General features: G+C 52.2%; 1 protein-coding gene across 17 annotated transcripts in view; it reads left to right on the top strand.

The window, feature by feature from the left end:
- The window catches only part of MYO18A (myosin XVIIIA), a gene marked incomplete at its 5' end in the record, with an annotated part of 144,832 nt that extends 131,047 nt beyond the window's left edge, over nt 1-13,785 (top strand). For 15 of the 17 annotated variants that reach the window (XM_081890109.1, XM_081890120.1, XM_081890124.1 and 12 more), the window contains 3 exons: nt 2,186-2,308; nt 4,714-6,062; nt 12,228-12,368. In XM_081890109.1, the coding sequence (XP_081746235.1) occupies nt 2,186-2,308; nt 4,714-6,061 (1,471 nt within the window). In that variant the 3' untranslated portion in view covers nt 6,062; nt 12,228-12,368. Of the gene's footprint in view, nt 1-2,185; nt 2,309-4,713; nt 6,063-12,227 lie in introns of all 17 variants that reach the window. The other 2 variants (XM_081890116.1, XM_081890117.1) reach the window with 1 other exon arrangement.
- Between the last annotated feature and the right edge of the window lie 1,428 nt (nt 13,786-15,213).

Consider the following 15,213-nt stretch of genomic DNA (forward strand, 5'->3'; position numbering starts at 1 on the left):
ATGCTCTGGCAGAGGAGGAGGTGGAGGGCTGTGAGAAAGGAAGCTTTGCTCTCCTTTCCTGTCCCCAGCAGCTCTGCAATATCCCCCTTTCCTCCCTCTCCTTAACATCTGCCTGCTGTCTCTACCATTTATTATCTTTTCAGGCCCGTAATTCAACTGGCAATGGGCTGGGGGGGGGGGGAGGAGGAGATGGATGCCAGGAGTCTGGGCTGGGCTGGATGGAGAGGAAAGGTGTCCTGAGGTTTTCCCTCCCCCTTTCTTTTAATGAGCTGAACTCATCGTATTGGCAGAGGAACGAGCCTTTGACTCTTTTCGTTAGCCAGCTCTTGGGGGATTTGAAGGTTTAATGGGCCTGCCCTCTCGGATGTACCTCGCCTTGAGGGGTCTCTCTCTTTCTCACCGTTTTGTAGATTCTTCCCTTTCGTCCCCTCTCCAACATCCTCAATTTCCCCTCACAGCCCTGTTCTGAGCCTCCCCTGTGGGAAATATCTCTATGATATGAACAAGCAAGGGGTGGGGGTTGGAGGTGGCTTATTTATACCGGCTTATCTGATACGGCTCCTTTTCCTCCAAAGACATGGGAGTTTGGTGCAAACATGGCTAATTTTTCTGCTGGGAATCTCTGGTCCTGTAGGGATCCTACGGGGTGTGTGTGTGTGTGTGTGTGTGTGTTTTCTTCTTGAGAATGCAGACAGAAATTTCTTAGCCTCCTCAACAAACTACAGTCTCCAGGAATGGAGAAGGGAGAAGCCAAATAGAATACACCCTTTTAACTTCATTGTGGTTGGAGGCTGCAGTGGGGTGAGAGAGGCCTTGTGGAAGAAGTGGGTTTTGTGGGGGGCGGATTTGACTGCGGTGGGGGGGGGGGAGAAAGGGGTATCGCTGTCAGGTAGCCTGAGATCATCCAGGGTTGGCTGGTTGGTTTATTTTACTGCATTTATATTCCATGTTTTCCTCCGAAGAGCTCGTGACGGTGTACATAGTTCTCTCCCCACTTAAATAAGCCCCACAACAACCCTGTGAGGTAGGTTAGGCTGAGAGAGGCAGTGACTGGCCCAAGGTCACACCAGTGAGCTTCAGATCCTAAGCACTAAGCCAGTAGGTAGGAAGAGCTGTGCTTGCTGCTTTCCTGAGCACCATCGTGGGTCTCCTAGGCGCACTGCTCTAAGCAGATCCTCAAAGGCAGGAGCATATTGTGAGAATCGGGAATGACATTGTGGCGTACAAAAATAACTTGAAGCTGACGGTTGGAGACGCTTGAAGGCAGCTCAGCAGTTACCCACGGAGAGGCTCAAGAGGCTGTCGGCTATCTCCTTCTCCGCAGGGTAGGGTGATGGATCTCAGCATAGCACAGACTTCTCCGTCTCCGTCTCTCTCCAGCTCTCCAGGCCAGTGGGCATGCGACGTTTCTCTTTAAAATACATTTCAGGGATGGAGAATGGTGCAGGCACACAAACCTCACCAGCCCTCTCTCCCACGCCCCTGACATTTGGCCAGGTTGGGCGCTTTCCAGGTGCAGCTTTGTTTAAGCTGCCGGAGACGGCAGTTTTTCCTCCCCCAGAGAGTCAAAGGTGCATCAGAAGGAGGATTTGGACTCTGAAACATCTGGAGGGGCGCCAGGGTGGGAAAGACTATCCTGCACCCTCCTCCTGGCTTCACCTCTGGCAAAGAAGGCCCCGTAGGCTTTTGAGCTGTTTTGAAAACCTTCTTGACCCGAGGGCTGAAAGTTGTGTGTGTGCAGACTACAGGAGGCGAAGCCTGCATCCAGCCACATCCAGCTCCCCTCAGCATAAGAGAGCCTGGCTGCAGGATCAGGCCAAAGGGGGCCTCTCTAGTCCAGCATCTGGTTCTCACAGAGGCCTACCAGGTGCCTCTTTGCAGCAATTCTCCCCATTTACGATTTCCAGCACTTACCCTTTCAGCAGTGGAGTTAACCTTTCTCTCTGGCCTTGGCCAAGGTCAGAAGGGTGTTCCAAGGACTTTTAAACCCCAGTCCCCTTCATCAGCATGTGACACCCTGTTCTAATCCAGGTGAGGTTTGGGGGTGGGTCCCTCCTCCTCGACTGCCGATTAACTCTTTCTTGGCTGGCCCTCCTAAGTACCTTTGTTGTGCATGTTGAATATGATCCTGGCGCCTGCCCTGGGAAGGACAGTTCTGATGCAGCCCTTTTTCCTCCTGTTCCAGCGAGGGCGACTCGGACATCGATTCTGAGCTCGAGGACCGTGTGGATGGTGTCAAGTCATGGCTGTCCAAGAACAAGGGGTCTTCCAAGACGGTCTCCGAGGACGGCAGCCTGAAGAGCAGCAGGTTAGCATTATGGGGCCTGGGAGGACTCCCCTCCCCTCCCCAGCCTCCATTCCTCCTCCTCCTCCTTTTACCCACCTCCTCACCACTGGAATCGAGTTGGTGCAATGCATCCTGTTCCCAGCATCCACTTTCTGTCTGCATATGGTGCCTTCTTCTTGGAAAGGATTCTTGCAGGTGGGTTCTCAGGAAGAGAATCTCTCTGTCCAGAGACTCCAGGCAGTGAGTGAGGAGATGGGATCCCAAACTGCAGTTAGCTGTGGCTGATGGAATGGATCCCCTTCGTCTTCCTCTGGGCCACTTCTGGGGCCCCTGGAGCTTGGCCAGACATCTCCTGAATCTTCACACACGGACACACATTTTCCTTGCAGGCATTCTCAAACCCCACTTTCCTTGGGAGTGGGTGACCGTCATCCCAAGGGGTTCAGTGCCTTCCTTCCTCTGCACCCACCTCTCTTGGGGAGAATGTCAAGTAGGCCAGGAAGGGGCGCCTGGGGGGCGTAAGAACATAGGAAGAGCCCTGCTGGTTCAGGCCACCCAGTCCAGCCTTCTGTTCCCACAGGGACCCACCAGATGCCCCAGTGGGAAATCCACAAGCAAGATTTGAGCATGCATACATGCATAACTTTATTTGTATGCCACCTTTCCACAGTTCAAACCATGCTTACGGCAGCTTACAACACGGGGGAAAACACATGACTGCAACATACCAAAAGTAGTGAAAACAAAATGAAACATTAAAAAATACATAACCATATAGAACAGTTTCTGCATAAATCACAAGGAGATCTGAAGTAAAGATTTTTTTTTAAAAAAAGCTCAACATCAACCCAAGAGTCCATTCAGCAGCCTCAGCTTTTGTAGCTGGAGTCAGTCGGGGGCCTCCCAAGCCAGATGGGAAAAGGCCTTCAGGAAAGAAGGGTCATCCAGGACTCTCGGCACAAGAGCACTCTCCCCTCCTGTGGTGTTCAGAAGTCGCGCTGCCTCTGGCTGCCGAGAGCAGAGCACAGCTGTACTGACTAGGGCCGGGGCAGAGGGGTCTCTGCAGCCTTGGCCACGAGCCCGTCCCCCTTTCCCCTTCCCTCTGCAAGTTCCTGAACCCTCAAGAGCACAAACTGAAGGCAATCCTCTCCCCACCACCCTGTCCTCCTTATTCCGCCTCCATTCCACACGCTCAGGCCACCGGAAGGGGGTCAGCGGCTACCTGCCTGTTGGCTACCGAAGAGGGTGCCTTGCTAGAGTGGCCCAGCCAGCCAGTCGCCAGCCCTCTCCCTCTCCTTCCCCTCCCCTCGCTCAGAGTCTTTGGAAGTGACCAGGAACCAGACGGGCTATTTATAGGACACCTGTTGCCATGGCAACCAGCCGCACTGAGCCGCGGCAGCCTGATGCTGATGGCGCGGGCTGAGCTGAGGGTGCCTGCCTGCCTGCCTGTCTGCCTGCAGGTGTTATAAGGGCCTTTTGTGTTCCTCTGAAGTGGCAGGGGAGACGTTGATCCCTCCCTGGGGTGGGGTGGGGGGTGAGAAGCCCCTCCCTGACACACACCCCATATCTCGCAGCTGAGCAGGTGCAGAAAGGGTGGCAGGAGCAGCGCTAGTGGACCTTGCCCGCCCCAATCCCAGCGCACTCCTCAAGCGAGCACCTGCTAGCGGGGATCGGGTTGGGTGTTTGCGTCAAAACCATTTCTCACTTGGGGGATTCAGCCTTGGGGTGGGCAGAACACCCCCTCCCCTCCCCCTTCCTTCCTTCCTTCCTTCCTTCCTTCCTTCCTTCCTTCCTTCCCCCAAAGCCACCCACACGTGCCATGTGCCAAGCAGAGGAAGATCTGAGGCACACTCTTAATTGGTTTAATTTATTCTTCGGCATGGATGTAAAACATTTTGTTATGGAAGATAATGCCCCCTTTTTGCCAATGCTGGGAATCAATTGTTACGTGCCGCCAGCGTTTTTCAGGTAGTTGACAACAAAATTAATTGGAATCAATAGCGGCTTTTTTCCGGGGGGGGGGAGCGGGGGGAAGCAATGGTGTAGAACAATGCCTTAATTTGCATGATGCTTTCTGTGAAGTTAATTCTTTCGCAGGCACAGTGTTGGGCTGTTTTCTTTCTGGATCTTCTTTCTCTCTCTTTCCCCCTCCCACATGTTCACTCAACCTCTCCCACTCCTCCTCCTCCTCCTCCTCCTCCTCCTCTTCCTCTTCTTCTTCTTCTTCTTCTTCTTCTTCTTCTTCTTCTTCGTCTTCTCTCTCTCTCTCTCTCTCTCTCTCTCTCTCTCTCTCTCTCTCACACACACACACACACACACACACATACCCACACTCACGCTCATTCTCCCACCTGCACCCCAACCCTTGAACTTACTGTCTCTCTCTTTCTGTGCTCTCCCTTGCTCCCTTCCACCTGCCCCGTCAGAACCGCCCTGAACTCAGTTGCTAAAGAGGGCAAGGAGGCTGACGAGAGGCCCGCCTCCGTCATGAGCTCCCTAAGCTACAGGAAGCGGGGCAACCTCAAGGACTCCATCGGGGGCAAAGGGGATGAGGAAACCCTCTTCTCCACCCTAAGCGAGCGCCCGGCCTCCCCCACCCGCTCCTTCCGCAAGGCCAAGCGCAACTCGGGGGCCAGCGGCCTGGACGACAGCAGCTCCGTCGCCTCGTGGAAGAAGCCCACCAGAGTGGTGGACGACCTGGACGAAAGGGGCTCGGTCCTCTCCCAGCCCTTCTCTGAAGCCAGCGGCCAGCTCTGCCACAAGGGCTTGGAGAAACGCTGGTCCATCTCGGCTGCGGAGTTTGACAAGACCTCAGTTCTGTCCGCTCCCATGAGTCATGGCGGGGCCTCCTGGGGCGGCTTGGATTCCCGGGAGCAGGACGCCAGGTCATCCCTCAGCTTTGCTCTCTCCAGCCCAGGCAGCTTGCGGCGGAGCGCTTCCCGCCTGGACGACCTCAGCCCTTCCTACAGCCGCCCAGGCTCCCGCCTCTCCATGGGCCACTCCCAGCTGGACGACGCAGCCAGCATTGCCCCCAGCGACTCCTTCTCCCTCTACAGCCAGCACTCCCTTTCCCGCAGCCTCTCGGTGCCCCCGCGGCCCCGCAGCTCCGTCGCGGATGAGCTCCAGGCAGAGGACCCCGACATCCGGCCCGTCAGCCACCGCAGCTACCTGGACCCGGACCTGGAGGCGGCCATCAACGAAGTGCTGAGCTACAAGCCCGTCAAGTTCAAGCGTTCCAGCCTGGATCCTGACTCGGATGCCGACGACGACAGGAAGAGCGTGCGGAGCACCAAAAGTGCCGTCTTGGCCGAGCACTCGGCCGAGCCCCCAGCCAGCAGCCTGCGCAGGTCAGCCTCGGCCTTGGATTTCTCCAGGCCTCACGGCACAAAGGGCAAGAGCCGGAGGAGGAGCTCCAGCGAGTCCTCTTCCTCCTCCTCTTCGTCCTCTTCCCCGGAGCGCCAGCGGAAGAGCTCCAAGAAGCGCTCCAAGAAGTCCAAGAAGAAGTCCAAGAAGAAGAAGAAGCAGCGCTCGCGCTCGGGGTCCTCGGAATCCTCTTCCAGCGGCTCGTCGGGCTCCACCGTCTCTTATCGCAGCAACTCCAGTGTCAAGAAGGGCCCCAAGCGGGCAGGCCCGGGCTCTGAAGGGGAGGACGTTTCCAGGGAGGGCCCCGAGGCCGGGAAGTCCAACAAGCAGCTCAAGAAGGAGGAGAAGCAGCGCAAGAAGGAAGTGGACAGCCTGATGATGAAGTACCTGTATCGCCCGGAGAGCGACTAAGGCAGGTGGCATGGAGGCAGTTGTATGCCAGGTGTGAGCACGGCGTTCCTGACTAACCTCTAACAAGGGGGAGGGGTGGGAGGCCTCCAGACTGGATTTGTGCCTTATCCTGGATCAACGGCAGCTCAGCTTACCCACCCGAAGGATGTCCAGGTTCTTCTTCCCTGCATGCTGGCAGCGGATGGACGGCATGGGTCGACTTAGCCTCCGAGTGTGCATGTGTTTGGTGTGTCTCCCACTAACCTCGTCCTCCAGGACTTGCCTTCCTTTTCAGGCTGGATCCTGACTCCTGTGCACTGGGTTTCTGGGTCCTCCCTGCTCAGTCAAGGGGGCGGCCCCTAACCTACGTGACACAGGGTAGTAGTGGGGCATTCGTTGATTTCATTTCATGTTTTGCATCGATTCCTATAAAACATCTCCAGGAATTCAACAATAACAGCACCAGAAATATATATATCATCTATTAAATCAGCTGGGTTTTATCCAGTACGGTGCTAAGCAACTCATCCTGTCTGCGCAAGGATTCATAGGGTCATCTAGTCAAAACTCCTACAAAGAAGGAATCCGTGCTTGTGCAGCAGAACTCACCACTGCCTCTCTTCTTCCTGAGCATGCTCTAAATTCGTTCTAGGTTTCTCCTCAACCCTCTGGAGCAGATTTGGAAAGGGGTGAGAGGAAGAGAGTGGGATAGTTTCCATTGCACCAGCCGAAATCCTTAAAGCTAACATAGCGAGCGCATTTGGATGCAGCCCAACGAAAACAATTTCACAAATTTTATGTAAGACATTTGTATAACGCTTAATCGCTTGCGTTTCTCAGCGGCATACGTAAAAAAAAGCCAAACTGGATAAATTGAAACTGTGTATCTGAAGAAGTGTGCATGCACACAAAAGCTCATACCAAGAACTAACTTAGTTGGTCTTTAAGGTGCTACTGGAAGGAAATTTTTTTGTTTTGACTATGGCAGACCAACACGGCTACCTATCTGTAACTGTGAAATAGAAATCTATGATAAAACCTAGTGTTATCTTGAGAAGCTTGCCAGAACGAGGAAGCCTCAGCCGTGCGCCTGAAGTTCTGCAGGGCGGGTTGCCTGTCTAATCTGACTGAGTTGAGAGAAGGCTTCCACAGGCTTGAACGCACTGATGGTAAAAGTGATTAGAACAATTTCATATATAAAAACAATTTCAAGTCCAATACAGATAACGGGCTGGGATAAAGAAGAAGAAGAAGAAGAAGAAGAAGAAGAAGAAGAAGAAGAAGTAGTATATCTCCATTTATTGAGAAAGGGAGGTCTTCGGATGATGTGGCCTGCCTGATGTTGAAGCCGAGCTCCTCTCTTTGTGGTTGGCTGGCTGTTCCTGCCATGCAGAGGTTCTCGGCATCATTAGTTGGAGTTATTATTATTATTATTATTATTATTATTATTATTATTCCCCGCCTTTTTCCTTGACAGGCCTCAAGGCGGCTTACAGATAAAAACAAGAATTACATGGGAAAATCATCATTAAAAAACAATTAAACGTTGATAGAATTAAAACTATATACATACATAAAATATACATGCAGATGCGCCTCTGCGGGGAGGCAGTTCCACAGCTTTGGGGCTGCCACAGAGAAGGCCCTCTCCCCCTGGGCCACCACACCCCCAAGCTGCTGAGGGTGGAGGAACTACCAATCTCAGCACCTGAGAAAGTTTGTAGGGAAGGAGGCGATCTTTCAGCTATTTGGGTGTGTTGTTGTTGTTTAGTCGTGTCCGACTCTTTGTGACCCCCTGGACCAGAGCACGCCAGGCACTCCTGTCTTCCACTGCCTCCCACAGTTGGGTCAAACTCATGCTGGTGTATTTTGGTGTATGTATATCTAAATCAGAATCCCACTTGGCCCGGTCAAAGATCAAGCCTCCGTACAATAAATGCAGCCCTTTTCTGGGCAGACCCAATTCCAGGCTGAAATCCAACCTGAGTTTTGGGGCTGCGTGTTTCTCCTGTCTGAATGGACTGTTCATGGTCAGGTGAGCAAGCCCTCCTGATTGCCACAAGGGCAGATCTGCAGAACCAAACAAAACCCTGCCAGCCCTAGGCCACCGCTTGCCCCAGCACATTCCCCACCCACCAAAACCCAAGGTGCCCTTCATTCCTGCAGCGTGTGCCACCATGTACAGGTGCCAGGCTGTGCCCAGCTCTAGAAGGCCATCATTGTGCAGGCCTGACCTGGAGGATTGTGCCCCCCACTGCCTTACAACCAATCTTCTCCTCATCTTCTCCAGGTTCACCCCCGTCCTCCTGGCCACTGCTGGCTTGGCTTTATTCTGGCATGTGGCACAAGAGCGGCCAGGGTGCATCTGCCTTGGCCAGAGAGAATTCCCAGAGGGGGGCGGGGTGGAGAGCCATAAGAAAGCCGTGTCTCTCTCGGAGTGTCACTGCTGCTCTGAAGGCTTGAACATCTCCTGATGAGGCTGCGCTGCGCTTGGCAGCTGCGCACGCCCAGGTTGGGAGCCTTTGTTTGCCCACTTCGAAGATGTGACAAGGGAGAGACGGCTCGTGTGTGTGTGTGTGTGTGTGTGTTTGCCTCTGCAGCAAGCATTTCGAAGAGAAGCAACGGCAGCGAAGGCAAGATTGTGTGTGCGTCCCTCTCCCCCCTCCCTGCCAATCCCTAACAAAAATTTATTTGTGTATTAAATGGTTTCCGACAGCTCTGAATGGGAGAATTATCTGGAAAAGAGAGACTGCATTTTCTCTCTTTTTATTTCCTTCTCCCTGCCCCCATCCCCCGCACTTTTTTTTTTTTAAAAAAAAGACATTTTCTCTTTTAAATGTTCAATTACTATTGCAGCCTCCCGCAGCTGGGGGAATGTTGTGCTTTAGATTTCTTAATGCACTTAACGCTCCAGCTGCCATAACAAGAAATGGAGCTGGGAGGGGCAGGATTGGGTTCGGGTGCACGAGTAAGAGAGTGGCGGGGGGGGTGGGAGAGAAGAGAAGAGAAGGAAGAAAATGTGTCTCTTTTCCCCCTCTAAGCAACTGTGCAACAGGGTGTGGAATTGCCGAGAGCTGGAAGGAGGGACAAGGGAGGTCATTTAGTGAGTCTGCAATGCACAGCCTTCTTTTCTCTCCCGCCCCCAAACCCATCATAAGCACACACACTCCCTGTTTTCTGTGATCACTCCTGCAAGTTTCACACAATTCGGCCATGTGTGTGTTTGCGAGAACAGCAAGAGATTCGGTGAATGTGCCCGACACTGTGTGTATTGTGGGAGAAACCTGTGTTGTTGTTGTTTTTTAAAAAAATCAATCCAGGTTTTTATCATGAGAAAGAAGGGTATCAAAAGTCTGCGAAGCACATCCCCCCCCTCCCTCCTCCAAGGCATTCTGGAGTGTCAAATAGTTTTATGGGTTTTCTGGATTCCTTTTACGGCTTGGCCTGTCGCTCTTTTGCCACCCTCAGCTCAGGGCGATGCTTCCCTGTCTGTAGCGTGGTGGAGTGGGACTTGATTCATTTCTCAGCTGAATTGCTCTGATTCGCACTCCGCAAAACACAAACCGAAACGGCAACCGTCCTTTGAAATTCGCCTGAATTTTCCTAACGATCTGAATTTTTCCATGTGCAAAAAAAAATGCATGTGCTGGGGTTAAAGTGTGCGTAGAAAGGCATAAGTTAGTGAAAATAGCATACAAAAAAATGCATTACGGTAATGAACGTCGCTTGCAAAAATGTATTAGGCAGGATTATTACTTAATTTATTTATTTGTAACATATGCTGCTTGATTGTAAACAAAAACGACAACAGAAGAGCCACCTCAAAGCTGTTTGCAATTAGGATTGCATACAAATATGTCTGTGTTAAGAGAAATTTGAAGTAAAAGGCTGCCAAATTTTCACGAGGACTTTTATGCACACATGAAAAATTTATATATGGGCAGTGACCCGGAATACAACCTCTGCATTTGCAAACTGACATAGCAATGTGGAGAACTGAACTTCAAGATTGGGAAAGACTGGGAACTTGAGAGGAAGGGAAATGGACAGCTTCCACCTGTCCTTCGTCTCCAGGCCATTTGGGCTTATTTAATTTATTAATTTATTGCATTTATATCCCCCACCCCCTGGGAATTCTAGGTAGTATATGCACGGTTCTCCCTCCTCATTTAATCCCCACAGCATCCCTGGGAGGTGGGTTACGGTGGGAGGCAGGTGACACCCAGCGAGGGCTCCATGGCCAAGTGGGGAATTCAAACCCTGGTCTCTCCCAGATCCTAGTCCAGTGCTCTAACTGCTGCACCGGCACTGCCTCTCCCTCACACTGTGAAGGCTTCTCTTTGGGCTCCTCCTGGTTTGGAGAGCCGTCGCAGCTGGTTCTCCCTCCCTCCGGTCTGGATGAGCCTGAAACCTAATGAGGATGAAGAGATCTGAATCAGGATTCCCAGAGCTGTAGAGGAAACAGCTGGATCTTCTCGGATCCTGAATTGATTTCAGCTGCCCGACTTCCAACAAATCCTCGCAAGGCCCAAGTGCTGCATTTCCCATTCGCGTGTTTGGATTTTACATTTGTGCCATGCCTACAGCGGCGTTCTCCTAACAGAAGACAGAAAGGCTGTTTCAGACGCAACTTAACTAATTTGTGGCGGGGGGGGGGGGACAAGCAAGGCTCAATTGCCAGGCTCCCATCGCAGAGCTCCCCTCCAGCAAATCCTTCGTGCCGGGAGGGAATTTCCAAATGGCTCCGCGTAATGAGCGAGTTTGCGAGGTTATTTCTTCTCTCTCTCCCCCCCCTTTTCCCCGAGCGTGGCTTGCAACAGATAGGGGTGAAATTTCCAACAAATGCCTGATTTGCTACAGATTATTTGCTTAGCTCTGCTAACTACGGGGGAGAGTAAATCACTGCGGAATGCCCTGGAAGTGTCTGGGAGAGGAGAGGAAAAAATATAAAATAAAAATGAATAATGAGCTCTCGTGAAAGTGAGCTGCTGGCTTAACAGTTTGCCGAGGCAAGCAGAGACCCAGAGGAGATGTGGGGGCCCCCTCTATGAGATGGGAAGAGAACCCCTGAACCTTGAGGGAAAAAGGCTCTATTTTAAATCAAGCTCTGCTTTTTGCAAACCACCTGTTCCTGAGAGAGGTCTTCCTCCAGCCAGCTCTGGCAGAGGGCACATAAGCCTGCTCACGCCCCATAACCGCACCATCCAAGCCCCCAATTTCGTAATGAGCACAGGATTCAGTCTTCTGAATATTGCACCCTTTCCCCTTCTTTTTAAAAGAGGCCTCATCTTTCTAGTCCCTAATACAGTGTGAGATCCTTGATGAGATTTCAAGCCAAGCGGAGGCAGGGGTTGGGAGGCAGTGTGCTGGAATGCCAGTAGTAAGTTGCAGGCGCTTCATGTCTTTAGCTTGCAGCGGCAGAATAAATTGTGTACAGCAAGCAAAAGTGCATTGGCGAACCCACAAGCTATGTGCGTTGCAGGAATCTGCTTTTCTGGGCGCAGGATATGGGTTCTGAGCTGCCGTCTTCTCCTCACCCTGGTTAGGCCAGAGCACTCAGAGCTGGATTTGAAAGCAGAACTTAGACCAGGGCTTGGGGATGTTGGAGGCTTCTGATGGAAATCGCTTCTTCCTTCCATGCCCGGAACAGAAATCAATCCAGCAAATGCGATTGGGATTCACTGCTATTGTCACTTTTAGTCCGCAAACGATATGTAATAGATCACACTCCTCCTCCCAATTTGCATTGTGTTTCTTTGCATTGAAAGGAATGGGGGCGGGGAGCAATGCAACAACAAAAATTGGCGTAATTTCATCACAGCGAGATGGATCATGTGGCGAAAACTGAGTTGCTCCGGCCTTGTTTTGTAGGATGCGGCTGGTGTGGGTGTGTGTCGGCCAGCATTACAGGGCACAGCAGTGGCCTTCCTGGGGGCGGGTCAGGAAGCAGAGTGGAGAACAAAGGGCGTTTTTACAACTGATACTAATCATTAGGCCTTCTTGCTGCTACTTGTGCATGTGTGTGAATAGATGGGATTAGAAGCTCAAGAAAGGCAGCTTTTAGGGTGTCAGTCTGACCCGGGCAGGTGGCCAGCTTGGAAAACGCAAGCCGCTGAGCCTCCACTTCACTCAGAACAGGCCTCTGCCTCGGTTTTTGACCTTGTCCTCTTGCTTCCCCCTCCCGCAGCCCCCCCGGCTATCGGAAATCATTCACCTACGACAAGTCAGACGAGGAGCGAGACACTTTTGACGGCGCCCACCGGTCCAAGCACTCCTCCCGGAGCTACCTGAGCGACAGCGACTCGGAGAGCAAGCCAGCAGAGACCACAGCGTAGCCCCAGGCAGGAGCAAGGCTGGCAGGCCGGCGGGCCGTTCGCCTCCCGACCCTCTCGCTCTGTGGTTGGGGACGCCGGGCGCAAACGGAGGCACCCCTCTGCAGCACCAGCCTCCGGCCAGCGCGCTTCCAGGTAGTCTCTCTCTCGCCCTTGCCGCCAGCTTGGGGGTGCCGCACGACCACCGTCCTCTTGCATGGGAGACAAAGGCCAGGACTCTGCGAGGCCACTTGTTCCTTGCGGCGAAGAGGTGGGCTGGGGGTGGGCGGCCTGGCCACCCTGCTCAGCTGCAGGGAGCCCCACCCCCCATCCCACCACTGCAGCCAGGCTGACCTGTGTGTGTGCCAGAGGGATTTTGCGCTCCTGCCAAGCTTGCCTCCGGTGGCCCCGTTTGTGGCTGCAGGACTGTTCCACGGACAGCAGAGGATGCCAGCCGCCTCCTTGCTTCCTCTGTGTGCGTGCGTCAAGGTGTTGGCGGGGGAGCCCTTCTCAACGCAGTGCCTGCCCCTCTCACATTATAATTTAAATCCGTTCTGACCTTTGTGTGATGTCCAAAGAAATGAGAAACAACTCCCCTTTTACTCGAAACATTTTTTAGAAAAATAGCTGAGCCGAAAAACACAGTCGCACTCTCTGTCTTCTGCCTCCCAACCATGGGAGAAAAACCCACCTGCCCCCCTAGCTCAAGTCACACGCACAGCTCATGCCCTGCATGCTGCCACACAAATCCACATCATTTCCATGCGCGCATTTTCTTGCACTTGGATTTGGGGGGGGCACAGGGGGGTGGTTGTTCTGCCACACCTTCTGAGCACCCCTGAGAGGCTCCCTACCTCCAGGAACGCTTTTGTTTTTAAAAGAAAGAGCGGAATGTATCCTCTCTGCCTTCTGCCGTCTCCATGCACACACACAAAACCACACACACCGTCTTTGCGCAGGGGGTCCCAGGTCCCACCCCTTCCACTAACCAAAATGGCTCAGTCGTCTTCTCCCCCCCCCCCCCCGGCTTGATCCATATTTTATCGCTCATTTTTCTCTGCTGCTGCTCCTCCAGCAGACTTCCAAAGGAGCCGCTTTGCATTTTAGCTTCCCAAAACACCCTTTGCTTCCCTGGCCAGGAGCCCCCCCCCACTGCCCCCCCCAGCCCCAACGCTCACCTATAACCCTTGCTAAGTTATACACAAGACTGGACTCTTTGTGGGGGTGGAGAGCTTGGAGGGGGGAGTGCTGGGGGCGTCCCGCACTGCCAAGCTCCTCGCTCTCTCTCTCGTCTGGGTTTGGTTTCTATTATTACTATTTTTTGCACTACTTCAGTTGTGCGTTGGATTTTTTTCTAATTTTATTTTTGGTTCCCTTCCCCTCCCTTGTCTGTCGACTTTAAATAAAATAAATGTCATTTATGGGTAGTGTAAACCCTCTGGCCGTCGGTGTCTTCTCTGAGAGTGTCAGTGGTGGACTCTCCACCTGAGGATTCTAAACAGAGATTGGATGGCCCTCTGTCGGGGATTCTTCAGCTGAAATTCCTGCGTGGTGAGGGGTTGGGCAAGATCGCCCTCGGAGATCCCTTTACAATTCTGTTATTCTATGGTCCTGGCCAAGGGAAGGGGTGGAGGAGATACGTTTCCCCATATAATGGAGCCATAATTCTGCAAAAAAAACCACCACCAACCTCTACAGTTGGAAGCACACTTTGTTCTCATGCTGCACAGAAGATTTATTTCTAGACTGTGGAAACATAAAGACCATCCGCATTAACAGGAGCCCACCTCTCTGTGTGAGTCCCTGACTTGGGCATTCCTCTAGTCCATGAAGAGGCAGGTCCAGCACACTTCCCTCCTGTAGAGATGCAGCTTCCTTTCGGCTGCAGGTAATTCTTCCCTCTGTGTCCACTTTAGAAGTGGCACAACAATTCAGAGGTGAGATGGAATTGGGGGGGGGAGGGGACGGGAGTTCACTCTTGTTTGCTTTTGGATGAGAAACTGCCTCATTCGCACTTTCTGAAAAAACGATCCAAGAACTGGAATACAGACCTTGATTGAAATTTGCTCTTCACTGAATTTTGCGAGGCAGTTTTCTAGCCAGCTAACGTTTGCAAAAATCATTAGGGGGGAAATGTGCCTCACAGTGCACCTTCTGTGATAATAACATGAACAAATGCATTATATTAGAGAAAATTGCACACAAAAATGTGTTTATTTCCTCGGTAGGCAAACTAAGGCCCGGGGGCCGGATCCGGCCCAATTGCCTTCTAAATCCAGCCCACGGACGGTCCAGGAATCAGCGTGTTTTTACATGAGTAGAGTGTGTCCTTTTATTTAAAATGCATCTCTGGGTTATTTGTGGGGCATAGGAATTCCTTCATCCCCCCAAAAAAAATAGTCCGGCCCCCCCACAAGGTCTGAGGAACAGTGACCGGCCCCCTGCTGAAAAAGTTTGCTGACCCCTGGTTTATTTGAAGAAAATGCAGACTAATTTTCATGCAGATGGTTAAATCCACAGAAGCTGTGGAAATGTGCAGAACTGAATTTTGGATCAGGAAAAAAAAGAAAAGAAACAGAGATCCGTACCCAGTACAGTGGTACCTCAGGTTACATACGCTTCAGGTTACATACGCTACAGGTTACAGACTCCTCTAACACAGGAATAGTGCTTCAGGTTATAACTTTGCTTCAGGATGAGAACAGAAATCGTGCTCCGGCGGTGTGGCGGCAGCAGGAGGCCCCATTAGCTAAAGTTAAGAACAGTTTCAGGTTAAGAATGGACCTCTGGAACGAATTAAGCATTAAGGTACCACTGTATTCGCCTGCACTTGGCAGCAACTGACTTAGAAGAGAATGTTGT

The sequence above is a fragment of the Podarcis melisellensis genome (assembly GCF_964234715.1).
Source record: "Podarcis melisellensis genome assembly, chromosome: 15".
NCBI lineage: Eukaryota > Metazoa > Chordata > Lepidosauria > Squamata > Lacertidae > Podarcis > Podarcis melisellensis.